This window comes from Pseudorasbora parva, chromosome 8 (genome assembly GCF_024679245.1).
Source record: "Pseudorasbora parva isolate DD20220531a chromosome 8, ASM2467924v1, whole genome shotgun sequence".
Lineage (NCBI taxonomy): Eukaryota > Metazoa > Chordata > Actinopteri > Cypriniformes > Gobionidae > Pseudorasbora > Pseudorasbora parva.
The window spans coordinates 14,426,733-14,454,104 of NC_090179.1; the positions used below are offsets into that span (position 1 = coordinate 14,426,733).

Sequence of the window (27,372 nt, forward strand, 5' to 3'; positions counted from 1 at the left end):
GCTAATTGGCTACTAATACAGCAGGAACCAATCAGCTGTGCCCTATAGAGAATGACCAATCAGCCTGCTCTATCTAGAGCAAGGGTCCCCAAACTCGGTCCTGGAGGGCCGCTGTCCTGCAGAGTTTTGCTCCAACCCCAATCAAACACACCTGAAACAGCTAATCAATGCCTTTATAGGACCTAGGCTGCGTCCGAACAGCTGACTTGTTGCCTCGCTGCCTCACCAGACAATGACTCTGCAGGCAGCGTTTGTGCACGAAGGCACCTCACGGAACTAATTTCGGACAGACTTCTAATGCAGTGTAACAGTTTAATGATCTACAGCTAAATAGAGAGAACTCTGGTGATCACTAAAGACATTTAATTACTACAGTAGTGATTTCTCGCTAGAAATTATATCACAAATGTAATATGTTGGTAAAAAAAACGTACATTTACACACAAACTGACCCGCATACGCAACTTCTGGACGCCATCTTTTTTCCCAGCTCAACTGTCACTGAATGGAAAGCACAGGATTGTGGGATATCAAAGGCAGTGAAGGACACATGTACGCTGCCTTCAAAAATCGATCAGATGAAGGCATCTCAGGAGACAGGAAGTGAAGCAAACATTAGATTCGGACGTGGCTCGATGCCTTCCTGCCTTAAAATGTGTCCTCCGAAGGCAGTATTTTTTTCTAGGTTTCGGACGCAGCCCTGGTAAGACACTGATTAGCTGTTTCAGGTGTGTTTGATTGGAGTTGGAGCTAAACTCTGCAGGACAGTGGACTGAGTCTGGAGACCCCTGATCTAGAGTTTCATGACAGAGCTTTGTATTTGATTTACTTCCTACTCCGTACCTTTAATGGTATAAACTAGAAATGTTATATAAAGACCTGGACATTGCGAGGTTGCGATCAATCCTGTCTTTTAGGTCTTCATTTTGCTGCTGTAACACCTGAATACGCTCCTCCAACAGAACGTTCTTTTGGGCCTGCGCAAAAACATGACAAACACACACAAAAAAATCACTGAAAAAACGGTGACATTTCTACATTCAAAGGAACACTCAGTGCTTCATTCCACACTGTATTATTTTAAATGAGTTGGAAACTTGTGCGTCAGACACATCTGCATAAAGGGCAGTTCTAATGACACAGGTAACTGAAAACATTTGTTTATGCTTGACAACTGATCAACCTTAATGTGTGTCAGTATAAGTTTAAAAAAAGTATAAGAAGGCTAGCAAACTTGAGCAAGGGTTGGGCGAAACAAAAATCTGCTAAAACAAAAATTTTGTTTACAAGTACAAGAAAATAAAAGTAACAAAACATCCAATTTCATTGAGTCTTTCATAATAAAAAAAAAAACTCTTTCTCCATAGTAATTCACCATTTTTTCAAGCTCTGAAATTTTGAGCTCCTGTTGATGAATCTGCTGGTTCTTCATCTCCAGAACCTCTTTAAGACTCTTCAGGTCCTCCTCAATATGCTGATATGGAGCAAGAGCGTCCTGTACACACACAAACACACATTCAAATAACTACTTCTACTAATCACATCTATAAAAATATAATTACCTGAATTTGATTATACAATAAAATATAAATTAACTGCAATTGATTAAGTATAAAGTATGCATACGTTTAAGTTTCTTTACAACAATTTAAAATAAGTAACACAATTAAAAATTTCATTAAGCAATAGATTTTTCTTTTACAAAAGAAAGGTACACTCTTTAAAAATAAAGGATTAATATATCTCTATTTTGCAGAACACAGAGGACAAAGTTTGGGGAAAAAAATGCAGAAAGATTTTTCTAGGGATTAACTTCTTTCTAAATATCACTGGCCACACACAACACAACAGAAGAGAACATCAAGAAGAGTACCACTATCTGCTCATCTGTGCTTCTGCGCAGTGCCTCTTCAAAACGTTTGGCCCGATCTCGCAGAGCACGGTTCTGAAACGTCAGCGTGTCCACCTGATCCTTAACACAGCACAGAAACATGGGCCTTTACATATGCCATCATAAGGAAAAGGGAGCAAAACGGAATGAGGACATACAGTACCTGCAGTGAGAGTCTGAGCTTCTCAAATTCCTCTTCCATTGACTTCTTTTGCTGCTCATGTGCCATCTTCAGGTCTGAAAACAAACAACCAGTTCATGGTAATAAGAACACACTGATGAAGGAGAATTAACACACAGTTCAGATTCAACCATCTGTATTGTTGTTGTTAAGATGAAGTTACCAGAGCTCTCTTAACAGGCCAAACCTATTTGCTATTATAGACCTTCTAGACCAAATAACGCTGTCTGTAAGCACCTCAAAAAACGTCATTTATGTTGCGGTCCTGCCCTAGACCTGGGCCGTAACACTAGGTTTTTAGACAATGTCGCTTTGATTTCTGGGAGTGTGATGGATGTGTCTATCAGCAGGACTCACTCTTGATGGTTCTGGTGTGTTCTTCCTGTAAAGTGGCCAGTGTGGCACCATGTGTCGCTTCCATCTCCACCATGGCCGTCTCATGGTTTTCATTCATCTCCTCGACCTAAAGACAAAAACAGTTGTCAGTTTTTAAAAGGTGCTCTGGAATATTGGATTCTGATTGGTCAAATGCAACAATTTACATGTCTGCATGAGGCTTTCCATTTCCAGGACACAGATATTTCATCACTGGACTGCAGTGATACTTCCGTGACACAAATCGGCATAATTCCAAATAATTTTGTTTCAGTATAACAGCAGAAACAACTTTTTTACAACTAAGTTTTAGGATTTGAAACTGTAAAGTTTTTATTTGTGTACAAACACTATTCCAAAAAGTTGGGACACTGTACAAATTGTGAATAAAAAAGGAATGCATTACAAATAATATACAAATATTTTACAAATCTCATAAACTTATATTTTATTCACAATAGAATATAGATAGCGTTTCAAATGTTGAAAGCGAGACATTTTGAAATGCCATGCCAAATATTGGCTTATTTTGGATTTCATGAGAGCCGCACATTTAAAAAAAGTTAGGACAGGTAGCAATAAGTGGTCGGAAAGTTAAATGCACATATAAGAAACAGCTGGAGGAACAATTTGCAACTTATTAGGTCAATTGGCAACATGACTGGGTATAAAAAGTGGCAGTGTCTCTCAGAAGTCAAGATTGGCAGAGGATCACCAATTCCCCCAATACTGCGGTGAAAAATAGTGGAACAATATCAGAAAAGAGTTTCTCAGAGAAAAATTGAAAAGAGTTTGAAGTTATCATCATCGTCAGTGCTTAATATAATCCAAAGATTCAGAGAATCTGGAACAATGTCTGTGCGTAAGGGTCAAGGCTGGAAAACCATACTGGGTGCCCGTGATCTTCGGGCCCTTAGACGGCACTGCATCACATACAGGAATGCTACTGTGGATGAAAAAACATCACCTGCAGCTCAATCTAGCAAAGACTGAGCTGCTTGTTTTCCCTGCTAACCCCACCATACAACACGATTTTACCATCCAGCTAGGTTCATCTCTGATTACTCCTTCGGGGTCGGTCAGAAATCTTGGAGTAATCTTTGATGACCAGCTGTCCTTCAAAGACCACATCTCGAAGACGGCTCGGTCATGCAGGTTTGCATTGCACAATATCAGGAAAATCAGACCGTTCCTTACGGAGCATGCAACACAGCTTCTTGTCCAAGCCCTGGTCATTTCTAGACTTGACTATTGCAATGCGCTTCTGGCTGGACTTCCATCTTGTACAATCAAACCGCTGCAATTGATCCAGAACGCTGCAGCACGTCTTGTATTCAATGAGCCCAAAAGGGCTCATGTCACACCTCTATTCATCTCTCTGCATTGGCTACCACTCGCTGCCCGGATCAAATTCAAAGCCCTGACTCTTGCTTATGGATCTTCCACAAGCGCAGCACCCGCATACTTCGACTCACTCCTACGCGTCTACACACCCACCAGAAGCCTTCGCTCAGCTAATGAGCGAAGGCTTGTGGTACCATCACAGAGAGGCATGAAATCCCTCTCTCGAACTTTTTCTTTCATTGTTTCGGGTTGGTGGAACGATCTTCCGTCCTCCATACGCACAACAGAATCACTCACTTCGTCCAAAAGACAGGTAAAAACTCATCTCTTCCATGAGCACTTAATCTTACATTAAAAAAAAATAAAAAATTCTTTCCCCCTCTATTTCTCCTTTCTTCTTTCCTTTTCTGGTCTTTGCTACTCTGAGCAGTGTACAAATCTTAGTATTTAGGGCACTTTTTGTGTTTCGTTGCCTCTTCTTGACGGATCGCTTCCTGTTCTCCTGAGTTGTAAGTCGCTTTGGATAAAAGCGTCTGCTAAATGCATAAATGTAAATGTAAATGTAAATGTACTGTAATGGAAATCACAACATGGGCTCAGGAATACTTCCAGAAAACATTGTCGCTGAACACAATCTATATCTAAACATGATCCAGAAGTGCAGGTGTTTTCTCTGGGCCAAGGCTCATTTAACATAATAATAATAATAATAATAATAATAATAATAATAATAATAATAATAATAATAATAATAATAATAATAATAATATATTTTATTTGTAAAGCCCTTTTCATAGTTAAAAACAATCCCAAAGTGCTACACATAAAACAAATAAAAAAAAAAATAGGTAAAAAAAAAAAAAAAATAGCAAAAAGTAAAAAATGCTTGTTTAAAAAGAAAGGTTTTTAGTTCTTTCTTAAAAGAGTCTATGGCTTGGAGCCCTTAGGTTTTCTGGAAGGGAATTCCAAAGACGCGGTGCGGCTGAGCAGAAGGCTCGATCCCCCATAGTGCGGAGCTTAGTTGTGGATGGTTGAAGAAGGGCTTTATTTCCAGAACGAAGGACTGTGGCAAAGTGGAAAACTGTTTTGTGGTCAGATTAATTAAAATTTGAAGTTCTTTTTGGAAAAATTGGGACGCCATGTCATCCGGACTAAAGAGGACAGGGACAAACTAAGTTGTTATCAGCACTCAGTTCAGAAGCTTGCATCTCTGATGGTATGGGGTTGCATGAGTGTGTGTAGCAAGGGCAGCTTACACATCTGGAAAGACACCATCCATGCTGAAAGGTATATCCAAGTTCTAGGACAACATATGCTCCCATCCAGACGTCGTCTCTTTCAGGGAAGACCTTGCATTTTCCAACATGACAATGCCAGACCACATCCTGCATCAATTACATCATCATGGCTGTGTAGAAGAAGGATCCGGGCACTGAAATGGCCAGCCTGCAGTCCAGATCTTTCACCCATAGAAAACATTCAGCACATCATAAAGAGGAAGATGCAACAAAGAAGACCTAAGACAGTTGAGCAACTAGAAGAGGGGATGCCACACAGTGGTAAACATGGCCTTGTCCCTGACAAGCCCATGTGTGAGATTCCAGATATGAGCAGATGCCAGATTTGAGATATGTTGATGCCATGAAATTAAAAATCAATTTATTTTTCCCTTAAAATTATAAATTTTCTCAGTTTAAACATTTGAAATGTCATCTATGTTGTATTCGGAATAAAATATTGAACTTTGAAACTTCCACATCACTGCGTTCTTTTTTATTCACAATTTGTACAGTGTCCCAACTTTTTTGGAATCGGGTTTGTATCAGCTTGTGGAGCGCCACAACAATTATTCTGAACTCAGCGTATTGCGTGCTATATGAACTCTGATATAAAAAACTCTGAAAACTCTTCAAGGACACATTTCAAGGTAGGAAGGCATCAAGGCATGTCCGAATTCAATGTTAGATTCACGCCCTGTCTCCTAAGAGACCTTCATTGGATTGATTTTTGAAGGCAGCATAAATGTATCCTTCTCTGCCTTTGATATCCCACAATCCCCTGCTTTCCATTCTGTGTCAGTTGAGCTAGAAAAATAAAAGATGGCGCCTTAAACGCTGCCTTAAAAGTAACTGCATGATAAGGCAGCGAGGCAACAAGTCACTGCCTATTTTTTCGGATGCAGCCTTGTTTTGGGTTCTTGTATAGATCGTCATATCTTCTTTTGATCTTTTTTCCAATGTGGCGGTCAGTAACTTCAACATAACTGTTAAAACCTGTGCATTACCACACGCGCTCCCTTCTGGATTGGGGTGTGGATAGCATGTGACTGACTGAATTCTTCGTCTGACAGTATGCATCGAACAGTGACGTCTGTACCGTGACGAATCAGGTTGCCGTTGTACATGCACTGTTACACCCCTAGTAGACTAGTCTTTGTGTTCTTCAGTTTTGCTTCGCTGCTAAGTGACAAATGTCCACCGACCACCACTGCCGAACCATGACGCTTGCTGTTGGATGGAGCTTTGAATTTGTGTCTAAGTTCACCAAACTTGAATCTGGTGCAGAAAATATCTTTGCCAACAGAAGTCTAAAAGGCGAAAATTCTTTCCTGTTGAAGTGGCTGGATCTCACTTACATGTATGCTAGGGTATCCGTACAGGGTGCGTGGCGCAATTTTTTTAACAGCATAGTACACACATTACAGTACATATTTGTATGCTTAATGGCACAGACACTGGACAAGGATTAAACGTGTTAAACATACATGTACTTTCATATTCTGTACCTTGCAAAGTAGTTTTTGGATTACTTTTCAGACTAAATACTTTCAATACTGCCATAAAACCACTTTCTAGGCTTTTCTAAAACCTTCACAGAGTCTTTACGCAACTTTTTGTATAATACTAAAAAAAAAGCCTTCACACCCTGTTACGTCCTCATCCCACCTGTTCCTGGTGCTGGGAGCGCAGCTGCACCAGGTGGCTGTTCTGTTGTTGCTGGAGTCGCTGTATCTCAGAGCTGTGCTCCTCTACCAGTCTCTCCTGTAGGGCCTTGAGCTCCTGCTGCTGCTCCTCTTGGAGGACTTTCAGCTCCCGCTCAAAACTCTGCTCCAGCTGGGCCTTCTCACCCTGCAGACGCTCCCACCGCTTAACACTGACCACTAGAGAGACAGAAAAGTATTTTTATGACAAATTTATATATGATAAATGTTCAGCCCTGTTACTTTTTTTAAACCATGGCACCATTGTGGTGAAGAAGTTAAATAATAAATAAATGAGCTGGTTTATTTTCTATTAATTACATTTAACACTGTGAAGCTACTTTGAAACAGTCGGCATTGTAAAAAGTGCTATATAAATAAAGGTGACGACTTATTTGAGATGCTTTTTTTATTTTTTATTAATAATTTGAATTTTTGAATTTGATTTTTATATTTTCCATTTTCCTTTTAATTCCAGTTAAAATCTTAGTAATTTTGTTTTGTCTGGAAGTTTTTATTTTTTTATATGTCTATATATTTTTTAATAAATGTTTATTTGTTAAGTTTTATTTATTTATTTATTTTTTATTTTGTAATGGGAAATGTTGCCTTGGAAATTACCTGAAGTTTGTTTATGTTTTTGTTTTTTTTATTTCAGTTAACATAAATTTTATGATTTTCAATTAATGATTTTATTTAAGGTTATAATAATAACCCTGGTTTGTAGCTATTGATAAACTTAAATTTCCCATAAATTAAAGAAAAATATTAGTTTGAATAACTTGGGTAACAGGATTAAAGATTGAAGGACAATAATGCAGTCAACACTTTAATATTAGTAAAAACTGATCAAATGGAAATAAACACTGTAGAAAGAGACAATCACATTTCTTGATTGTCACAATTTTAGGAAAAAACATATTTTTAATTATAAGGGGAAAATACGTTGTAACAGGGTTGCAAGCAAAATAGCACATGTATTTAGTAATTAAAAAAATAAAATAATCAAAAACAAATGTACTGTAATGAACTAAATATCAACCAAAATGATGGCATTACATAGTTTTATAATAGATATTTGATGCATTTAAAACTACCTGCTTCACATGCTAGTTGAATTGTATATTACAAAATTTAAGCTAAAATTTAATAAAATAAAATGAAATTGTGCCACTAACACTTCCAAAAATATTAAATAAAAAAATAAAAATAATGAGACACCAAAGTGTACTAAATTTGTAGAATATGATACTGGATAATTTAATTTATTAAGAAGTGTTCGTGTTTCACGTCAAATGATGTGGGGCTGGTCATGAGCCAAATTAAATATATGAAGAGTATGTAAAGAGAAAAATGCCATTTAAAAATGTGTTAAGATCTTTTCTTTTTGTGGTTGACCTCTTTCTAACATTTGTGAGTTTTCTGTAGCACAAGTGGGTGACATGAGATCACTGTTGTGTGTGAAGTCCAGAGGAGACTTACCCACTTCATCCCTGATCCTGGATAACTGCAGGGATAACTCCCTCTCCTTCACGGCAGCGCTCTCGCTCTGGAAAACACACAGAGAGATACACAGATGTGTTATGAATAGCTCCACACAGAATCTGCAACCTCACATGAGCGTAGGGGAAAATTCTGGAGAGGAGCTGGGGTAAAATATATTCAACAGTGCTTACAGTACTACAGTGAATGTGTTATCAATAAATAATTTGTTTGTAATAAATAAACATGAGGGATGAATCTGCAAAATGTACAGAACTGCTCACTTTTCACCAAAAATTAAACATACTAGCCGAAATACCACTTTAAAGGAGTCCTATTCTGCTTTTTTAAATGTTCAACTCTCTTCTGTGTGTAATGTTGCTGTTTGAGTCTACAAAGTTACAAAGTCACTCCAGCATGAGTTATTCTTTATATCAGTAAACACTGTTTCTGAAAACGAGTCTTGAGTTTTCTTCCAGGAACAAAGACTTCTTAATATTGCTAATTTGAAGCAATAGAATGAAAGATTGAATTAACCTTGCCATAGTAAAATAATAAGAGTTCAGTACATGGACATCACATACTGTGAGTCTCAAACAAAATTGCCTCCTCCTTCGTATGTAAATCTCATGCATGAACAACACCACCGAAAAACAGGCTATTTTCAACATAACGCCAACCGTGATGCAATCGTATACCCCCAATATTTGCATCTGTCCGAACATGTTCATTGTCAGGCGGAACTGATGGAGCCGAATCATCGGGACTGCAGATAAGCAAAGTCACTCGAGGATAGCGAAAACGGCAGCTCTCATGGACACACATGTCATGTTCCAGGCTGTGCAGGAGACGTGAGGACTTTTCTACCCTTCCCACAGATAAAAAATGTCACCAGTCATGGTTGGTGGTTATAATCGAATACCGCAACAATTTAATTCAAGATCGTTCGTTTGTTTGGCCCATTTCAAGTAAGCTTCACTCAGCGTCTTTAAACTGAAGAAAGTTGCAATTACAACTGTTAGTAGTGATTTATCCACTTATTGGCTGTTTAAACAATTTCTGATTAAACTGAAAGTTTCTTAGAGAGACCGCATTGGCAACCATATGCACGCAAGCTCTCTCTCATGCACGGATGATCTGAAAACACCAATAAACAAGTAAGCTCCATTTAAAGGGTTACTTCAGCGATTAGCACATGGCTTTGTATCAGTAGAAACCCTGGAGTATACAGTGCCTTGCGAAAGTATTCGGCCCCCTTGAACTTTGCGACCTTTTGCCACATTTCCGTCTTCAAACATAATGATATGAAACTGTCATTTTTTTGTGAAGAATCAACAACAAGTGGGACACAATCATGAAGTGGAACAAAATGTATTGGATATTTCAAACTTTTTTAACAAATCAAAAACTGAAAAATTGGGCGTGCAAATTTATTAAAAAAAAAAAATTCCTCCCATGACGCAAATATCGTCAATTTGAGTCACCGAAGGAATTGTTGGCCAGAGGCTAAAGACTACAGCTAGCAGAGGGAGCAATTTTCGCATGTTTTCAACTCGCGCGTGGTGGATGGGAGATCACACTCACAGCACTCAGCTCACAGCTGCAGCCTCAGGCATTCATGTTTAAACGGTGCGGCCAGGAGAGCAAAGTAAGTCTTTCAACTTCTCAAACTAATTGCTATGAAAGTTAAAGGGGGGGTGAAACACTCAGTTTCAGTCAATCTCATGTCAATCTTGAGTACCTATAGAGTAGTATTGCATCCTTCATATCTCCGAAAAGTCTTTAGTTTTTTTATATTTATAAAAGAAATATAGGCTGTACCGAGTCTTTCCGGAAAAAAACGAGCGCCTGGAGGCGTATCGTGTGGGCGGAGCTAAAGAATGACGAATGCGCAAAGCGGTGACGTCCTCAAGCGTGGAGAAACCCATGGCTATCAATCTCAGCTAATAGATATGATCCAGAATCAAATCTGAGGCTGAAATAGAAACAGCAACAGCAGGACGTCCGTCTCTGTGGTAAGTTCTGTATTTAGTGGCCTGTCAACATTTGTGTGTCTTTACTCTCAGTTTATGAGGACATGATTCGGTTTATGGACTATTGTATGCGACCAAACCTTAGTAGCAAGCAAAACGGTTTTGCACGTCAGACTAGTGTAACGTTATAACGTTACATAGAACAGCAATGAAGTCCGTTAGCGCATTTGAATGACGAAGCTCGCGATCGTGTCGTTTACTGATGTTTACATACAAAGCAACAGCACAGACATTTGAAGCAGTTTTACTCGCTGGCTGCTTCCAAAGCAGGACCGAATCTTTATCGCTTGGGACCGCTCCATCAAAAACACACTTCTTGGAGTGTGGAGATCCACTTTGCGATGCGACTGAAGTATTTCTGCGTTCAAATCGGTTCAAATGCAGCGCTGCCTTCCCGGAATGCTGTGCTGAAGCGTTGAAGTCGCTTAATGTCAAAGTGGAGGAATGAAGTGGAGCGCGGCGCGGACTATAACCGACATTAGTGTTCACGGACGACTGGATCTGCAGCTGAGAGAGTGTTTACGGCCGTGCATTTCCTCTCTCGCGCTAGTCACGCGCGCGCACCCTACCGGGAGAAGAGCCCGTACGGCCCATACAAGGACCTTCCGATCTATTAACGTCAAGTAGACCCATACTCGAAAAAAACTCTCCGAAACTTGTGAGAAACCGGAAGGAGTATTTTTGACACAGAAATACTCCATCAAACGTCCAACATTAGTTTTTGAAACTTTATCTATGTTTAGGATGGAAATCCAAAATTTAGGGAAGTTTTTTAGTAATCTAGTAGCGGTGGCTTTGGGAGGGACCTCATAGGGCAGAGAAGCATTCTGGGAATTGTTGTCTTTCATCCTCATGAGACAAAAATACGTTTTCTCTTTTCTGAGTCTAGAAAGCACTAAATTAAAAAATTCTTTCACATTTTTACTACATTAGTGACCCAGTTTAAATACAGATTCATCTTCACAGCGCTGAAGAACTCCTTTAAGCAATCTTCATTTGAGATGTTCTGCTTAATGTTCGGTCTGTGTTCTGTCAGGACGGTCAGGACTCATGAGCCGCTTTACTGAACTGCTGTGAGCTGCTGAAATAAGCCAATCAGAGCAGAGCTCAACAGTAATATTCATGACTATTCCAAATAAGGCAAAAACAGAGCAATTTATAGGGTTGTAAATGGACCTGTAAAACTGTATCTGGACAATTTTTGCCCTTAAATAAGCCACGTACCCTCTATGTAGAGAACAATTTAACATATTCTTTCAACTCATTCAAGGGCACCTTTAATTAATCCCAAGGCAAAATAAAGGGGGCAATGCCTGGTTGAATTGTGTACATAAGTGTGAAACTCAAGGTCATGGGGCGTGACATTCGCCAAACACGCTCAAAGCGTTTGACCAATCAAAACACACAGGACCAGACGACCAATCAGAGCACATTGCTCTGTCTGCATGTCTGCATCCACTTTTACTAGTTTAACAATGAAAAAAGGGTCAGCGTGCCAGGGGCATGGTCCAAAAGAATTGTACGTAGTCATAGGTGTATTTTGGGCGTAACGTGCAATAAACCAATCTGTCTCATCTGCCATTCCCTTTAAAAGTCAGTTGCACTTATATCATGGTGGATTCGCTATTTACATGGAAAGACTGAATGCTTCTTTAGAGAGGAATCCTCTCATTTTTAAAGGTCCCGTTCTTCACGATTCCATCTTTCAAACTTTAGTTTAGTGTGAAATGTTGCTGTTAGAGCATAAATAATACCTGTAAAATTATAAAGCTCAAAGTTCAATGCCAATCAAAATATTTTATTTGACAGAAGTTCCCTTTCAACGCCTATACACCCCTGCACTTCCTGCTGTAATGACGTCACTAGAACCGTTTGCTGACTAACCCTCCGCCCACAAGTACACGCAAAATAGGGGGCGTGGTCTTGTTGCTCTCCCACGTGGAGAAGAGCGCGCATTCAGCGCTTGCATCGCCCCGTTATGGTAAGAGGCGGGACCTTTCCGGGCAAAGTGCGCTAAGCTGCTGTCCAATCACAACACGGGAAGCGCTGGCCCAATCAGAACTCGTTACATGTTTCTGAAGGAGGGACTTCATAGAACAAGGAAATCATCAGGCCGTTTTTAGGACAGAGGAAACAGCGCTGTACAGATAAGTCAATTGTGTGAAAAATACTGGGGTTTTTTACACGCGAAACATGAACTCATGTTATATTGCACACTGTAAACACAACCAAAGCTTCGAAAAACACGAAGAATGGGACCTTTAATATTTGGCATTTGTGTGTGTTTGTCCCTGTGTGAGTAATAAGCAGTGTGTATGTGCGTTGTGCACCTGCATTAGGGGCATATTTCTAACATGCCCTTTAAATTCCACAAAAAAAAAACTGCACTATGGACTTTAGAGTAGGTTTTTGTTGGTCAATGGCGCAGTCATTTTCAGTTCATCAAAATAGCAGCACGCCAACAATGCGCCCATGAATGAACAGACGGGCGCGAGTGCATTTGCTATTTAAACAACGTGGCGCTGGAAGTGTAAAGGATAACTGAGCTGACCTGAAACTAGCAAATAAAAAATAATAATTGTATGATGTATGATAGGACCCTATATCTTTCATTCCATTTAAAAATATATACACATTTGAATCTATATATTTTAGCATGTATATATCAGCGTCTTTTTGAAGAGTCATATGTGCATATGAGTGAACCAGTAATGGATCAAACATCAAATAAAGCAAAACACCATGGAGCAAAAACAGTAAAGAAGTCCTCAGTTTGTTACGGATGCTGCAATTAATGGGAAATATGTTAAATGTGTGAATTTCCAAGCATTAAAACCTATTCTAGTCCCCCCCCCCCCCAAAAAAAGATCAATACTTAGAAAAAGACCATATTAGGTCCCCCTTTAAATAAAATATTTCTGTATACCAGCAGCACACATAATTAAATAAAAAAATAAAAAAAACATTAGTTAACCCTTAAATTAAACCAGCAAGCTCCAGATAACCTTGTCACAGACATGTCGAGTTCTTACGAGAACCAAGAAGTATGATCATATTAGCCCGGTTCTGTCAACACTGCACTGGCTCCCTATTAAACTAACATTGCATTCATTTTAAAATATTACTTATTACTTACAAAGCACTAAATGGTTTAGCTCCCCAGTACTTAAGCGAGCTCTTAACACATTATACTCCATCACGTTTATTGCGGTCTCAAAACTCTGGCCAGTTTATAATACCTAGAATTAGAAAATCAACTGCAGGCGGTCGATCCTTCTCCTATTTAGCAGCTAAACAGTCTTCCTAGCATTGTTCGGGAAGCAGACACACTCTGTCAGTTTAAATCTAGACTAAACACGCATCTCTTTACTATGGCATACTCATAAAAGATGATCAATTTATATTATTCAAATCAGTTAACTGATTGTTAGGCTACATTAATTAGGTCAACCAGGAACACTTCCCTTAACACCTGATGTTCCATCATAAAAAGAATGGCATTTAGACTAATGTTAGTCTCTCTGTTTATCCCGAGGTTTACTGCAGTCGGCCGGATCCGGGCCGTATCCAGATCAGATGGTGGACCTGCACCAACAAGCCCGTCTCCTGCGTGATGACTCCAATCTTCAACCGGATGGAACTGGACAAATATTCGGACTCATCGGATCTAATATGACTTGTTTGGTTTCTCCCAATGTTTCTTTTCTCCTGTATTTCACCTGATGGAGTCTGGGTTCCTTGCCACCGTCACCCGTTACCTTAAACTTTGGCTTGCTCACTTGTGGACAATAAATATTTAATTATATTACTTTCTATTAAATTATGTTGCATTATTTTCCTGTTACCACTGTAAAGCTCCTTTGAAACAATCTTCATTGTAAAAAGCGCTATATAAATAAAGGTGACTGGGCTTGACATCTATCTGCACTTATTACAATAGCAGTACCTCTATCTGTTAATAACACACATTTACTCCAAGGTGACATAACTAACCACACCTGTAATTGGCATGTTTGATGATGCCACAACACAATGAGATGTTTATGAACCATACTTGTTTATAAGAAATCAATGTCAGCAAATGATACGCCATGAGTCAGCATTTTAACACGGCAGTCCTGAACCTTACACACATTCAGCTCCAAATGCCAGCCTAGATCTCACGGCACCATCTGCTGTTGAAAAACACCTAACCCGCTCAAACTTTAGTAAGCAAACAGCAGGGTCAAGACCCCATGACCCCATACATGCCCTGACCTGTCATCATTGTCACTTCTACAGCTCTCACCCATTCAGATCTTCCTCCAGCACAACATATCACGCAGATCCCTGGAGAGTCTTTCCATGAATACTAATTCAACTGGCTCGTTCCTCACCGTGGTTACCTTTCATTTCCTGCTGTGAAAGGTCTATAATAGTGAGAGAAAGACGGTCTCAAGGACTCAGTCCCCGCCTATAAAACAAAAGATAAATCTCTAGGGCATAACACTGTCACACCCCAACACACCTAAAGCTTAAACATGCTTTAAAAACACATGGACTTTCTTATTAGTGTTATCTGCTGAGCATCACTACTACTACTGCCAATCTCGAGGGTTAGGACTTTAAATAAACCATAATTATTTTGGTCCTGTAACTTGTACCCATTCATCTACAGAACTTATGATACTTCAAATCATATGACTTACTGTTGAGTTGTTAGCCCTACATCTCTGTGTGTTTACTAAATAAACTAATATTTCTGCCTTGGCTTAGTAAGTAACCACATGCAAAGCAACATGCTAGGTACCATTTAGAAGAACACATTAGCACCCTCTGTCAATGACTCAAAACACTCTAGTGATCATACAGAAACATGCAACCACTTAACGCAACCACATAGCAGTCCCCTAGCGACAACACCTCTGCAACATCCTTGCAAAGCTCTAGTAACCACCCAGAACACTTTAGCAATAGGCGAAGAAGCACTCACAACACCTTAGCAACCACATGGAAACATCCTGGAAACCATCAAGAACACCACAGCAATTACATGTAACTACAACACATTCATAGCAACACCATGGCAACTACCCAGAAGACCCTAGTGACCACGTAGCAAAAGACAAACAACCCCTCACAATACATTATAGCAACTACCCCAAAAAACATAGAATCCATATAGAAACTGCTCAGCAACATACAAACTACTCATAACACCTTAGAGACCACCCATGTAACCTTAGCGACCACATGGTTATTAGCAAACAACCACTCACAACACCTTAGAAATCACATAGCAACCATTCAGAACATTACAGCAAGTGCAGAGCAGCACATAAAGAACCACTCACAACACCTTAGAAACCAGATAGCAACACCCTAGCAACCACCCAGAACATTACAGCAAGTGCAGAGCAGCACATAAAGAACCACTCACAACACCTTAGAAACCAGATAGCAACACCCTAGCAACCACCCAGAACATTACAGCAAGTGCAGAGCAGCACATAAAGAACCACTCACAACACCTTAGAAACCAGATAGCAACACCCTACCAACCACCCAGAACATTACAGCAAGTGCAGAGCAGCACTATAGAACCACTCGCAACACCTTAGAAACCAGATAGCAACACCCTAGCAACCACCCAGAACATTACAGCAAGTGCAGAGCAGCACATAAAGATACACTCACAACATCTTAGAAACCACATAGCAACACCCTAGCAACCACCCAGAATATTACAGCAAGTGCAGAGCAGCACAGAAAGATACACTCACAACACCTTAGAAACCACATAGCAACACCCTAGCAATCACCCAGAACATTACAGCAAGTGCAGAGCAGCACATAAAGACACACTCACAACATCTTAGAAACAACATAGCAACACCATAGCAACCACCCAGAACATTACAGCAAGTGCCGAGCAGCACATAGATACACTCACAACATCTTAGAAACCACATAGCAACACCATAGCAACCACCCAGAACATTACAGCAAGTGCCGAGCAGCACATAGATACACTCACAACATCTTAGAAACCACATAGCAACACCATAGCAACCACCCAGAACATTACAGCAAGTGCAGAGCAGCACATAAAGATACACTCACAACACCTTAGAAACTACATAGCAACACCCTAACAACCATCCAGAACACTACAGCAAGTGCATAGCAACACAAATAACCACTCACAACAGCTTAGAAATCACATAGCAACACCCTAGAAACCACCGACTACATAGAAACATGCAACCAACCACTGACAACACATTGACAACCACATAGCAATGCCTTGACAACCATCCAGAAAGATCCAACCACTTTAACACTGTTGCTTCAAGTTTTGCAATAGCAACAATGACAATTTCTTCAGAACATTTTCAGATCTAGTTAGTGACATCCTCAATGCTCATATCATGCAATGTCTAATATCAAATGCATTAATATAAAGAGGTCAATAAAGACAAAAAGTGCAATAAAACAATTTAATTATGATATCAGTCCCCTGCATCAAGTGTCAGGCTCAGTAGTCAGGGTGGGGTGTTTCCCTCACCGTAAGAGCACATGCTTGCCTTCACAGTGAAGCCACACACACGCACACACACACACACACACACACACACACACACACACACACACACACACACACACACACACCAATAATCACAAAGTATATATCCTAAAAGATAAATGTAGAATGATTATGAAATGAACCAGGTCTTATGCGAAAAGCATCACTGGTCCTAATTTAGCAAACAAGTCCTAGAGCAAGAAAGCAGCATCACACACACTCTTCCTGTATTGTTTTACTGTAGTATCCAAACAACATGTAGGATGGAGACAGAGAGAGAGACAGTGGCTCATGCTAGGGCAAAATGTAGCTTTATAAAAACCTTTCAGGGGAATACCATACACACACCACACAAAAGAGAAAGAGAGAGGAGGACAGACAGGCGGAGTTGGGCAGAATGTGGTAGAAAAAGGCACAAATTGGCCAACAAACAGCCTTACCTCATCCTGTTTTTAGCGTCATAGCCGGACTACTGCAACAATGAGTCGTATGAGTCTGCGATTCTACACATGTTCTTCAGACAACCCCCAAGCTTCTCGCCCTCTCCCTCTCTCACACACACATAAAACACACACACACACACACACACACTCCGAGATGTTGAAAGGAGGAGGGGTGAATGATGGAGAGATAGAAGAACCGGAGGATGAGATCAATAAAGAACAAAATAACACGTGTGCATTGTCTGATGCCACTGGGTCCACTGGGAACACACATTTTCATACAAGCATCCAATCAGACAAAAGAAAGCACTCCAGATGAAATATGATATAGTGTACTTTAGTACAATGACAACACTTTAACTATTGTAATTGTGACACTGCGGTTGTATGCAATAAATTATGCTTTAAAAGTTCCTTTGGAAAAATAAAACAAAATTAAAATTCAGTAAGGCAATGAGAATGCTTTATGATGATGAGAAGAAGAAAAAAAATCGCATTTGGAACCAAGCTTAATGTGTTTGTTTACTACATAACACCCTAGCAACCATCCACAACACCCTAGAGACTGCACATAAACACACCAACAACCACTCACAACCCTTTATCAACCACAAAGTAGCAACGCCTTAGCAACTACCCACAACACTAGAAACACCAACAACCATTCACAACCCTTTAGCAACCACAAAGAAGCAACGCCCTAGCAACTCATAGCAACACCGTTTGGCTGTCAAGATCCAAAAAGTTCATAAAACACCTTAGCAAATACATAAATCTATAGCAACCATCCAGAACACTCTAGCGACCCCCTCAACAACACCATAGCAACTGCACAGAAATATGCACACACCCACTGACAACACCACTGACACTCATACTCCCTAGTACTGACACTTGACATTGGCATCCTGGAATATGTCCATAATGCGTCTTCCAACGCGGTTGTTTAAAAAATTGAAATCTTACACACTCCATCAGTGAGGTTTAGAAAAACTGTTAGCATACATATAACATGCTAGAAACATAATAATCAGTGCAGTAATGACCCTGTCTTAGATTCTTAAGCATTTTCCTTTTTAAATCCTAACAGCATCTTTTTTGTTGTTGTTGTTGTTGTTGTTGTTTGGCTGGGCTGTGTGTATGCAGCCTGTGTTCACCTCAGACCTTATTTCAGCCATTTAACCAAAAACCCATTAACTTTGGGATGATGGAAACGGAAGTGCAAAAATGCTAACTAACAAGACTCTATTTATTGTGGTGCATTGTTATTTTTCTCATTACGCCCTCTTGTGGCCTAAGGAGACAAGCCAAAAGCTTTACTCCCTAACATAAATTATGTCTTTTAAAGTGGATTATAATTTGAAATTAGTTATATTTCAGTATACACTGATAAGGCATTTTATGACTGGAGAAATGAATAACACTGATTATCTCTTCATCACAGCACCTGTTAGTCGGTGTGGTACATGGAAAAATGGGCAAGTGTAAGGCTTTGAGCGAGTTTGACCAGGGCCAAATTGTGATGGCTAGACGACTGGGTCAGAGCATCTCCAAAACTGCAGCTCTTGTGGGCTGTTCCTGGTCTGCAGTGGTCAGTATCTGTCAAAAGTGGTCCAAGGACTGAACAGTGGTGAACCAGTGGCAGGGTCATGGGTGGTCAAGGCTCATTGATGCACGTGTGGGCTGAAAGCTGGCCTGTGGTCCGATCAAACAGACGAGCTACTGTGGCTCAGATTGCTCAAGAAGTTAATGCTGGTTCTGATAGAAAGGTGTCAGAATACACAGTGCATCGCAGTTTGTTGTGTATGGGGCTGCATAGCCGCAGACCAGTCAGGGTGCCCATGCTGACCCCTGAGCTGACATGAGCATCAGAACTGGGACATGAAGCAATGGAAGGAGGGCCATTATACATGTTCGAGTATGGAGTTTTGACTCCCTGGGCTCTTGAACAAAACACTTGACACTGTCCTTCTTTGACTGCCTCATTTTCACAAATTGATTCTTTATATCATCGTAAACTTTACCTTTGAATTCAACTTGAAATTGAACCTGCAACCCTTAGCATTACAGCCTTAACTATTAAGTTACCAGTGCTCTGGCCTGTACAGTGGCATCATATGAAGACTCTGACAGAGTGTTACCTTCTGGCAGAAGTGTTGGGTTGTTATGGTGAATACATCCAGGCATCGCGAGGACTTTCTGAGCTGATCCTGCAGGCTGATCAGCTGCCGGGCCTGTCCTTCACATCTCTCTTTCAGTCTCTGAACCATCAAACGCTCCCGCTCGGCATCCACGCCGTCTGAACGCCCGCCCAGACGGGCCACACACGACTTCTGACGCACTGGAGGATATGAAAACAAATATATAAATAAATATTTGATATTAAAAAAAAACTTGCTTAAAGATTTGAGGTGTTATGAGGTAAATTTTTATTTGTACGTTTTCTGAGAGGTATACCTCCCTAAATCTTTTCTTGGTTTTAATAATCCTTGAAAAACTGCCATTTTTGCAACGTTTATCGTTGTAAATGTTTTCAAACTTATGCTGATGTAACTTCAAAAAAGTGTAGCTGAGAAATGTTCTGTCTAATTCCAACAAATCATACATCAGTTTGATAAACAAAATGTTTTTTAATAGAGAATGTGAAAATAGTTTTTTTTTTAATTTGCCCATTGTAAATAATTTTGGTAGCACGGGTCACATACAGTATATGCAGGTATGTGTGTGTGTATTTTTTATATATATATATATATATGATCAAAAGTCACAGTAAAACATATATAATATAAAATAAAATAAAAACATTTCAATTACATTTCGATTCATCAGGGAATCCTGAAAAAAAAGTATCAGTTTTGAGAGTTCCACTGTTTTCAACACTAATAATATTAAGAATTTTTCTTAATAAATCCTCATATTAGAATGATTTCTGAAGGATCATGTGAGACTGAAAACAGAAGGATCATGTGAGACTGAAGACTTGACTAATGATGCTGAAAATTCAGCTTTAATCACAGAAATAAATTACATTTAAAAAAATATTAAAAAAAAAAATACATTTTAATGATATTCCAATCCACGCTATTAGTGAATACAGATTTTAAAAAAAGCAAAACGTGTCACTCAATGAAATTATTAATCTTAGACCAACGGACGGTTAATGTCAATGTTCGGTGTCAGTATCCTCCATTAGTCTGGAAGTATTAGTGAGGAAATTACTCGCCGGTTTCCTAATGGAAGTCTTTAGCCTTCACAGTGTTGCTATGACAACCACTAGTCGCCAGTTAATGAGGGACTGGAAATGACGGTGGGAGGAGCGGCATTAGGCGAGCAGAAGAAAAAGACATCACACACTGACGAGACACTCACCGGGGGACTGAGGCTTGGGAGAGACCACTGCAAACCTCTTCGGGGACGACACAATGGGACGGCTGATTTCTCCATCCCTTTGAAACTCCTTTCTAGAGGCTGTAGATAAACAAAAAACACATTTATATGAGCCACTGTTTTCAATTAGACATATTCTAATCCAAAAATCACAGCTACATTTTGGAATCAGAACTATAGCTTCACATATGGATAAAGTAAAAGCTTAAAGTGTCCACTAGCTGGAGCCCTCGGCCCACTGATGTTCTCTCTCATACTGAGACTGCAGTGACCAGCTATGATGCAATGCATACTTCAGCCATTATAGGGCCCTCCAAGAATATTTTTATACATTGTTTTTTTCTAAATCAACTAAATCAATACTGGAGAACATTTTGCATGTTATATATATACACACACGCTTACATAAAGGAGTATTAGGAACACCTGTTCAATTTCTCATTAAAGCAATTATCCATCAACCAATCACATGGCAGTTGCTTCACTGCCTTTAGGGGTGTGGTCCTGGTCAAGACAATCTCCTGAACTCCAAAGTGATTGTCAGAATGAGAAAGAAAAGTGATTTAAGCAATTTTGAGCGTGGCATGGTTGTTGGTGCCAGACGGGTCAGTCTGAGTATTTCACAATCTGCTCAGTTACTGGGATTTTCACGCACAACCATTTCTAGGGTTTGCAAAGAATGGTGTGAAAAGGGAAAAACATCCAGTATGCGGCAGTTCTGTGGGGAAATGCCTTGTTGATACTAGAGGTCAGAGGAGAATGGCAGACTGATTCAAGCTGATAGAAGAGCAACTTTGACTGAAATAACCACTCGTTACAACTTAGGTATGCAGCAAAGCATTTGTGAAGCCACAACGCGCAAAACCTTGAGGCGGATGAGCTACAACAGCAGAAGACCCCACAGGGTACCACTCGTCTCCACTACAAATAGGAAAAATAGGCTACAATTTGCATAAGCTAACCAAAATTGGACAGTTGAAGACTGAAAAAATGTTGCCTGGTCTGATGAGTCTCGATTTCTGTTGAGACATTCAGATGGTAGAGTAAGAATTTGGCGTAAACAGAATGAGAACATGGATCCATCATGCCTTGTTACCACTGTGCAGGCTGATGGTGGTGGTGTAATGGTGTGGGGAATGTTTTATTGGCACACTTTAGGCCCCTTAGTGCCAATCGGGCATCGCTTAAATGCCACGGCCTACCTGAGCATTGTTTCTGACCATGTCCATCCCTTTATGACCACCATGTACCCATCCTCTGATGGCTACTTCCAGCAGGATAATGCACCATGTCACAAAGCTCGAATCAGTTTAAATGGTTTCTTGAACATGACAGTGAGTTCACTGTACTAAAATGGCCCCCACAGTCACCAGATCTCAACCCAATAGAGCATCTTTGGGGTGTGGTGGAACGGGAGCTTATATAAATAAATAAAATAGATTTCATATATATATACACATACACTTACATTACTTCCGTATTGGCTTCAAGAGAGATCGCGGGAGGTTGCCGCTTGACTAAAAGACTAGCTCTGTCGTATTCTGCGATTGTTTCTGAAGTGCGCAGTTTTAGTGTCGTACAGTAAGCGCGTGAGAGTCTGTTATACTGATGCACAGAGCACGTGTACGCTCTCGATCACTGATCTCATGCAGCATTCATGTACATTACAGTACATTCGCGTTGTTTTGACACACACTCAGGAAGGATCATGTTTGATTTGTCATGTGTGACCGTTAGTAATGACCGTTTTGCAAACAAATCGTTAGTTTGAACCCGTTCTTTTTAGTGAACCAGTTCACCAAATCAGACTGAACCGTTCCAAACAGTTTGCATCTCTAGTAAGCACTAATCCACACATTTTTAAAGTTATTCACTTTTTGTCTGACTCTCCCTCTGACTCGAAATAAACCAACATCCTGGAGTTATTTCAGTTAACAGGACACTGACAGTTAACAGCCATATACATTGTTGTGTTTAGTAATCGTAGGTTTTTGCAGTCAAAGCAGTTGATTTAGGAGTTTTTTGGCGTCTACATGTGGTTCTGTTCGGTATTGCAGCTTGACAGGTCTACAATTCAATGTCCATTACATAAAATGTCTAAACTGAAAACAATCTAGCTGTTGTTGCTCTGTACACATACTATACACTGTAATGAATTCTGTAAAGGTTCTTTAGTAATGTTTTTTTTATTTCATTTTTTACTTAGGTGTGTACAAATGTATCATATAATGGAATTATATGGATTCCGTATATTTGGTTATTTGGTTTCCTTTTGGAGTCTCCAATGATCCTTGAAGCTTGCAGAAAACACAGTTTGGTGAGAATCACCCTTAAATCTGATTGTTTACTTTGGCTATAGCAAATTATGACAATAAATGTGTTTAATAAGATGAATGGCGACTGCTTAATTTCTTAATAAGCATGCGATTAAAAAAAGTAATCTATTGACAGCCCTAATATATATATATATATATATATATATATATATATATATATATATATATATATATATATATATATATATATATATATATATATACAGTCTTGTTCAAAATAATAGCAGTACAATGTGACTAACCAGAATAATCAAGGTTTTTAGTATATTTTTTATTGCTACGTGGCAAACAAGTTACCAGTAGGTTCAGTAGATTGTCAGAAAACAAATGAGACCCAGCATTCATGATATGCACGCTCTTAAGGCTGTGCAATTGGGCAATTAGTTGAATTAGTTGAAAGGGGTGTGTTCAAAAAAATAGCAGTGTGGCATTCAATCACTGAGGTCATCAATTTTGTGAAGAAACAGGTGTGAATCAGGTGGCCCCTATTTAAGGATGAAGCCAACACTTGTTGAACATGCATTTGAAAGCTGAGGAAAATGGGTCGTTCAAGACATTGTTCAGAAGAACAGCGTACTTTGATTAAAAAGTTGATTAGAGAGGGGAAAACCTATAAAGAGGTGCAAAAAATGATAGGCTGTTCAGCTAAAATGATCTCCAATGCCTTAAAATGGAGAGCAAAACCAGAGAGACGTGGAAGAAAACGGAAGACAACCATCAAAATGGATAGAAGAATAACCAGAATGGCAAAGGCTCAGCCAATGATCACCTCCAGGATGATCAAAGACAGTCTGGAGTTACCTGTAAGTACTGTGACAGTTAGAAGACGTCTGTGTGAAGCTAATCTATTTTCAAGAATCCCCCGCAAAGTCCCTCTGTTAAAAAAAAGGCATGTGCAGAAGAGGTTACAATTTGCCAAAGAACACATCAACTGGCCTAAAGAGAAATGGAGGAACATTTTGTGGACTGATGAGAGTAAAATTGTTCTTTTTGGGTCCAAGGGCCACAGGCAGTTTGTGAGACGATCCCCAAACTCTGAATTCAAGCCACAGTACACAGTGAAGACAGTGAAGCATGGAGGTGCAAGCATCATGATATGGGCATGTTTCTCCTACTATGGTGTTGGGCCTATTTATCGCATACCAGGGATCATGGATCAGTTTGCATATGTTAAAATACTTGAAGAGGTCATGTTGCCCTATGCTGAAGAGGACATGCCCTTGAAACGGTTGTTTCAACAAGACAATGACCCAAAACACACTAGTAAACGGGCAAAGTCTTGGTTCCAAACCAACAAAATTAATGTTATGGAGTGGCCAGCCCAATCTCCAGACCTTAATCCAATTGAGAACTTGTGGGGTGATATCAAAAATGCTGTTTCTGAAGCAAAACCAAGAAATGTGAATGAATTGTGGAATGTTGTTAAAGAATCACGGAGTGGAATAACAGCTGAGAGGTGCCACAAGTTGGTTGACTCCATGCCACACAGATGTCAAGCAGTTTTAAAAAACTGTGGTCATACAACTAAATATTAGTTTAGTGATTCACAGGATTGCTAAATCCCAGAAAAAAAAAAATGTTTGTACAAAATAGTTTTGAGTTTGTACAGTCAAAGGTAGACACTGCTATTTTTTTGAACACACCCCTTTCAACTAATTGCCCAATTGCACAGCCTTAAGAGCGTGCATATCATGAATGCTGGGTCTTGTTTGTTTTCTGACAATCTACTGAACCTACTGGTAACTTGTTTGCCACGTAGCAATAAAAAATATACTAAAAACCTTGATTATTCTGGTTAGTCACATTGTACTCCTATTATTTTGAACAAGACTGTATATATATATATATATATATATATATATATATATATATATATATATATATATATATATATATATATATATATATATATATAATTAAAGGAGCTTATCTACACATTTGATTAACTTTAACATTCAGCTTAAAGGGATAGTTGACCCAGAAATAATATAAACCCAGTAAATCATAATTTACTCACCCTCAAGTTGTCCCAAACCTGTATGAAGGTCTTTGTTCTGCTGAACACATAAGATGATATTTAGAATATCAGTAACCAAGCAGATCTTGTCCCCCATTGACTACCATAGCAGGGGGGAAATACTCTGGAAGTCAATGGAGGGGGAAAGACTGCTTGGTTCTTATTTTGTGTTGTGTTCAGCAGAAGAAATTCATACAGGTTTGGGACAACTTGAGGGTGATGACTGAATTTTCATTTTTGGGTGGAATATCCAATTGCTTACAGAGTCATTTGAACTATACCTGCCTCTTGTGCAGTAGAAAATACAGATCAGACTCCCCAGACCAATGTTTAGACTTAAACGATTGAGCTTGGTCTGGTGATAGCCAGACAAGTGACACACCTCTTAACACAGGGTCATGTGACACAACATTGACCAGGAAACATTTGGTGGCAAAAGCATCGGCCAAATGAATCTGTGAGAACTATGTGTGCCATAATGAATGAGCTACTGGTGGCACGACTTACCCACGGGTGATGCGCGAGGGGGCGGGTGCAGCGACCGGCGTGTGGGGGCGGGGCCACTGGGGGGCGGTGGGCTGCTGCGGTTATGAGTCCTCTCAGCAGGTGTGAGGGGAGATCGAGGCAGGAGACTTTCATCACTGCTGCTGTGTGGACCTGTGGAGAAGGACATGAGAAACTTGTACAGTTTTGAAGAAAATATCCTTACACCGTTGTTGGTACACTCCTAAAAAGGTTCTTTATTGGCATTGTAAGGCTGGAGCCAAGAGATCTGGACTGAGAAACAGAACTTTCCAAAGGATTAACATTTGAATACTACACCATATCGATACACCCGCACCTCACCCTCAGAATCTGCATATTACCCTGCCTGTAAGGTCTGACCCGAGAAAAAAAGAACTCTCCTAAGAACTAAAGGTGCCCTAGAATGAAAAAGTGAATTAACCTTGCCATAGTAAAATAATAAGAGTTCAGTACATGGACATCACATACTGTGAGTCTCAAACACCATTGCCTCCTACTTCTTATGTATATCTCGTGAATCCATAACACAACGGAAAAAAAGTGATTCTTAACATAACGACAACCGTGACGCAACCGCTGGAGATCATTAATATGCACGCCCCCAATATTTGCATATGTCCGAACATGTTCATTGTCAGGCAGAACTGATGGAGCCGAATCATCGGGACTGCGGATAAGCAAAGTCACTCGAGGATAGCAAAAACGGCAGCTCTCATGGACACAAATGTCATGCTCCAGGCTGTGCAGGAGACGTGAGGACTTTTCTACCCTTCCCACAGATAAAAAATGTCAACAGTCATAGTTGATGTTTATAATCTGATACCGCAACAATTTAATTCAAGATCGTTCATTTGTTCGGCCCATTTCAAGCAAGCTTCACTCAGCGTCTTGAACTGAAGAAAGGGGCAACTGTATTCCTGCAAGCAGTTAGTAGCGATTTATCCACTTATTGACTGTTTAAACAATTTCTGATTAAATTGAAAGTTTCTTAGAGAGACCGCATTGTCTAGATGACCCAAGATGCTAGTGTAGTAACAATAGGAAACTTCAAGTACCATACAAAACTAAATAGTGTGTCTAATGACAAAGGGTAATATTATTTTGTATTACAAAATACAACCGTAGATACGTTGCTTACAGATCGCTCACTCGATCCTTCTAGCAAACGTCACCTTTTCCACCATATAAGTTAAAACGATAGTCATTTGACAAGGCTATTCATTTTGTAAAAATATAAGTTATATATTTATATTTTTGAGCACTTAAGTATGATGTTTTTGCATGCTTGTATTTCAGAGTACATCACAGTCACTGCGAAGCCTACATTGTGACTAACATTATAAACATGCAATATCGTTGACGAAAAAAGAAGAGTCTATCACTGGTTTTGGTTTTGTCTGAGGGAATGAAGAGTGTTCGTGCGGTTGCCAGATTTCAGTAATTCAAATTCCCCAAACATAGCTTTTCTGGAAAGGAACACGAATACTATCCGGCATTTTACCCAAACATGTACAATCTGGCAACCATATGCACGCAAGCTCTCAGTTCTCCTTTTGAGGGACGATTTGGGCGGCCTTACAGCATCTATGGTTTCAAGTATGGAGAACCTTTAACACCATGGAACCATTGCATTATACAAAAGTTGGGAAAGGGTTTCAGGTTATTAATATGCTCTTCACACTGGAAAAAATGGTTCTTTTGAGACTGATTCTTTGGAGAACCAAAAATGGTTCTATGGCACTGCTGTGAAAACTCCCTCTTGCAACTTTTGGAAGAGTGTAGCACTACTTGTGTTGTTTTCTCTCTCTCGTAT

At 39.7% G+C, this 27,372-nt stretch overlaps 1 protein-coding gene across 2 annotated transcripts in view; it reads right to left on the reverse strand.

Moving 5' to 3' along the window:
* mtus2b (microtubule associated tumor suppressor candidate 2b) overlaps window positions 1–27,372 on the reverse strand; it is a 61,755-nt gene that overhangs the window by 8,038 nt on the left and 26,345 nt on the right. For both annotated transcript variants that reach the window (XM_067450167.1, XM_067450168.1), the window contains exons 5-14: window positions 25,542–25,691; window positions 20,664–20,762; window positions 19,436–19,635; window positions 8,254–8,320; window positions 6,737–6,951; window positions 2,430–2,535; window positions 2,055–2,128; window positions 1,874–1,972; window positions 1,376–1,495; window positions 880–977 (exon numbers count right to left, since the gene is read on the reverse strand). In XM_067450167.1, coding sequence (XP_067306268.1) covers window positions 880–977; window positions 1,376–1,495; window positions 1,874–1,972; window positions 2,055–2,128; window positions 2,430–2,535; window positions 6,737–6,951; window positions 8,254–8,320; window positions 19,436–19,635; window positions 20,664–20,762; window positions 25,542–25,691 — 1,228 coding nt within the window. The remainder of the gene's footprint in view (window positions 1–879; window positions 978–1,375; window positions 1,496–1,873; window positions 1,973–2,054; window positions 2,129–2,429; window positions 2,536–6,736; window positions 6,952–8,253; window positions 8,321–19,435; window positions 19,636–20,663; window positions 20,763–25,541; window positions 25,692–27,372) is intronic.